This window comes from Coptis chinensis, chromosome 2 (genome assembly GCF_015680905.1).
Source record: "Coptis chinensis isolate HL-2020 chromosome 2, ASM1568090v1, whole genome shotgun sequence".
Lineage (NCBI taxonomy): Eukaryota > Viridiplantae > Streptophyta > Magnoliopsida > Ranunculales > Ranunculaceae > Coptis > Coptis chinensis.
This window is the reverse complement of record NC_141457.1, coordinates 64814907-64819281: the sequence shown is the minus strand read 5'-3', so window position 1 is coordinate 64819281 and position 4375 is coordinate 64814907. Positions and strand designations below refer to the sequence as shown.

General features: G+C 36.7%; 1 protein-coding gene across 1 annotated transcript; it reads right to left on the bottom strand.

Annotated features, from left to right (window-relative positions):
• Positions 1-564: 564 nt before the first annotated feature.
• LOC147517170 (uncharacterized) lies at positions 565-1260 on the bottom strand. The gene has a single exon (XM_086593501.1). It carries the CDS (start codon positions 1258-1260, stop codon positions 565-567), a length of 696 nt encoding a protein of 231 aa, XP_086449627.1.
• Positions 1261-4375: the final 3115 nt, after the last annotated feature.

Below are 4375 nucleotides of genomic sequence, written 5' to 3'. Positions count from 1 at the left end.
AAAACTACAAACATAGAAATACTCATACTACATTCCTTGATCGGCACAAAATTGCCAAAAGTGATTGATGAGGTCAACTCTTAGTTGAACATTAGTTTTTCTGCTCTAAATGTGACGAAGTATGTTGAGTCTTCTTGAAATTTCCTCATTTCGATTCCCGATAACATGCAATGCGACTGGTGGCTCCCAATCCATGTCAATTTGCTAAACTTCGATATCAATCTCTCGTTCATCCTCGACAATCATATTATGTAAAAATTATCCACGTCTTCATTATCCAATAATGTCATCCCTACTCCACATTCGCGCCGGCCTCTTGATTATCCCCCATCTAGCTTGTAAGACACTAAATGCACGCTCTACATCTTTGCGACACGCTTCTTGCATCTTAGCAAAGAATCCCTCTATTTGAGTTGTTGGGTGAGGGATTGTTTGTACAAGTATAGCCCATTTAGGATAAATCTCATCGGCTAGATAGTAATCCATTTTGTATTGGCGACCATTCACGGTGTAATTGCAACGAGGAGCATCAATATGCATAAGATTGTCAAAGAGGTGAGAACGTTAAAGCATGTTGACGTCGTTGTTTGAACCCGCCATACCAAAAAAAGCGTGCCAAATCCACAAGTCTTGATCGGCAACGACTTTCAAAATGATTGTAGGTTTCTTCTTATGTCCTACATGTGTACCTTGCCATGCCGTAGGAAGCATTTCCCATTGCCAATGCATACAATCCAAACTTCCAAGCATACCCAGGAAGCCATGATTTTCACCTTGTGCAAGTAGACGTTGAATGTCTTCTTCGTTTGGAGCCCTCAAATATTCTTCCTCGAAGACCGCCAACATGGCATCACAAAAATGCCTCAAGCTTTCGAAAAGGGTGCTCTTTGCGATTTGAACGTATTCATCCCACGCATCCGCACCATAACCATATGCAAGCAAATGAATGCAAGCAACGACCTTTTTCATACTCGTCAAACATGGCTTTCCAATGCCATTAACCTTGTATGTGAAGTACTTGTCATGGTCAGAGACGGTTTTCAAGAGATGGCGGTGCATCCTAAACCTCTTACGGAAGATATCAAGGGGATACTTCGGGTATTGCATGAAATAATCCCTCATAATACTATTGTGAGCGTCGATTCGATCACGATAAATGTACTTTCTATCGGGGACCGAGCCTCGATGATCACGAGTAGCTTCATGCATGTCTTGTAACAATGAGAAAATAGGTACGAACATGTTCTCATCGTCATTCATCATGTTCTCATCTTCGGATGAGGAGCTTGATTCAACATAGCAACATAGCGAGAAGAATAAGCCATTTTGAATGTGAGAAGAAAAGTTGCAAAGTTGAGAATGAATGTGAAGAAAGGTTGCAAAGTTGAGAATAGTAATGCAAAAAGTGTGAGTGAAGGCAAAGCTGATAAATTTGTGGTCTATAAAGTTGACACAAGAAATGAGGTTAGTGGTTGAAGAGTTGATGGTTAAGGAGTTGAGGGTTGAGGCTTTGATGACAAGTAAATGCACGTGAGTGAAAAATTGGTTGAATTTGGCTAAGTCTAAATCGGCTTGAGTGTCTGGAAGGTACGGACGGCACAGTGTCTGTCGTCCGTCCATTTAATTAAAACGGGAGACAGACGGCATAGTTTCTGCCATCTATACATAAATAACCAACAAACGGAAGAAATTATGTCGTCTGTCTCCTGGAACTTATTATGGCAGCTGCTAGCGAAAGTCTTAACTTTGGCTGGGTTTTTGGCTCCTTCCAAATTTAAGGCCCTTTTAGCAACCCCATTGGAATGACATTTTTGTGGTTGAGGTGCTATATTTGCCTTTAGCAGCCCATATAGCCCCCATTGGACTTGGTCTAAGAACCAAAAAGTAAAAGGAGAGAAAGTGATAATAATATATTTATGTGATGCTGATGAACAGTAAAATTATGAGATCATGAATAGTAAATTATGATGGAAAATTGTAGATAAAACTCATTAAAATCATGTGATAAAAAGGAGAGTAGTGGTGTTCGCCAAACTCTAGTTGTACACTACTTGGATACGGATCTAGATTGCAAATATGCTTCACTAATGAGAGTTAAAACAGTAGCTATGAGGTGAAAACAGTGAATTTAAATGATGAATAAAGGTATTAGAAAGGGTTTAATCCACCACGTGATTCGATTGAATATTAGTTAGTATCGAATCGCTTGTATTGATCCCTAGTGAAGACCAAGTCCTCTCGGATCGAGGTTTCACTAGCATGAGAGTGTAGCTCTAACACAAATCTCTTTGGTGGTGGCTCTATACTTTAGTTCTCCGTTATGAGCTCTATCTCTAGTTAATTATAACGAAGAACTTGAAGTTCTTTTATGCAAAACAATAAATATTAATGGTGAATCATCCTCACATGGCTTCATAAACCTCCTCTAATGGAGGTTTAGCCTAGTGTCATTGGAATCATTATACTAAAACAATAATAAAGAGACATTATAAAGTAAAGAAGAATTGAATAAACAAACTTTTATTGAAAGGTTTCTAATGGTGACTACAAACTAAATTATTTTAACCCTAAAGAAAGTAAAACTAATTAAAACTAAACTAAACTAATTATTAACTAAGGAGGGGAAGGAGAGAAAGTGTTTAGCATTTACCCTCTTTATATAGGAGAGGGTTAGGGTTATTTTTTTTTACATGGGCCAAAAAGGAGGATTTTGGGCCTCTAAAGTGAGCCAAAAGTCCATTAGGTTAAGTCTAAAAGGGCCACAACTGCTAGAAATTACTTCCGTACCCTTTTAGTCTACTTTAACAACTCTGATTAGGACAAGGATGAGTCCATTGGAAAGCTTATTTCGAGCCGGTCATTTTGACATAAAGTAGGCCCAATTACGAGGCCGAGTCAAAAGATATGGCCTGTTGAAGTTCTATTGACATTTTTGTCCTTTTTCTATCTGGATTGACTTTGACTTCCCATCTTTGACTGGGCTTGAAAAAGGCTTTTCTCTATGATTCTTGGGCTTTAACTGTAGCACTTCATTGGCAATCATCTTGACTCGTTTCCCATGCAAAATTGGGCATTTAGTCACCTAATCAACTTTAAGTCTTGAATTGCACAAAAACACGTAAACAACACTAACTCTTATTTATTATAAATATAATTGGTCTAAGTAGAATACTACTAAGGGGTTTAAACTACACTTTTGGTTGCTTATCACACCACCCCCAAACAGCATTTTGCTTGTCCTCAAGCAAATATGAGAAATAAAAATTGATAAATGGCAAAAAATATGGTCCTAACTAATCTCGTTTCGCAGAGCGTGATTGCATTGACCATATGCAATAAGGCCTTAAACCACTAGGAATTCCCTAGTGGACGAGTTATAATCTAGTGAGAGTTTTCCAGAGAAGGTACTCACAAACTTCATTTATACTACAACAACTAAGAGATAATAATAAAATTCCCTACTTAATCTCAGATATCTATGCATCTCAATAACAATATAATAAGAACAATGATATGCTTTTGAAACCTAAGCTAATACACGCATAATAATCAAATCATCTAAAGATACACATGTATGCTATGAACTATGTTATGAAATGCAATGGAAGGTCCGTTTATGAAACTTTTGGAATAACGCCCTTAAGTAAGTCCTCACAATTTGTCAAGACAAAAATACTCTGATTTTTCCACTCAAGTTAGCTCACTCTAATGTGTAGTGGGCACACGTTTCCTCACAATCTCAATGACGTCCAAAGGAGTCGAGGTCGATCAATTACATCTACTACTTACTATCATACCAAATTAATCCTAATTGAGTTAGAGGTCTTTATTAGGTGATACGGGGCTGAGGTGATGGTTTAAGAAGAAACGGAATGGATATTTGATAATCACAAGTTTTTGTAAACTAACTATCTATGTGTAAACACAAATAATCAATCAACTAAACATGTGCTTAGATCAATATTCCTACTCTCAAATAATAATAAAGTAATTTAAAGAGTACTTATTCGTTCCACTCCTAAACTACCAAGACATAAAAGAAATTCAACTAATTTAAATCACAAAGAAATAATGGTGAGAGTAATATTATATTGAGAGATTTATATTCTACGATTATACTACGGATTCAAATAAATCTAAACTAACTAAACTAATAGAAATAGGATTTTGATGGGAGAGAAAGTTATAGAGAAGTGTAATCAATCCACCTAATAATTAGTTTCAAGCAAGAATAGAATTATTCATTGAAAAGAGATCATCTTTAGGTTTTCACACAATGATCCAACCTAAAGCCTCAAACTTTATTATCTCTAACAACAACCTACATCTCTATAGTATTTATTACTAGCATGTAGGATTATTACAACCAAGTCTC

What these genes read in the sequence shown, in the direction of transcription:
- LOC147517170 (XM_086593501.1), bottom strand. Translation starts at nt 1,260, where the DNA reads ATGAATGACGATGAGAACATGTTCGTACCTATTTTCTCATTGTTACAA.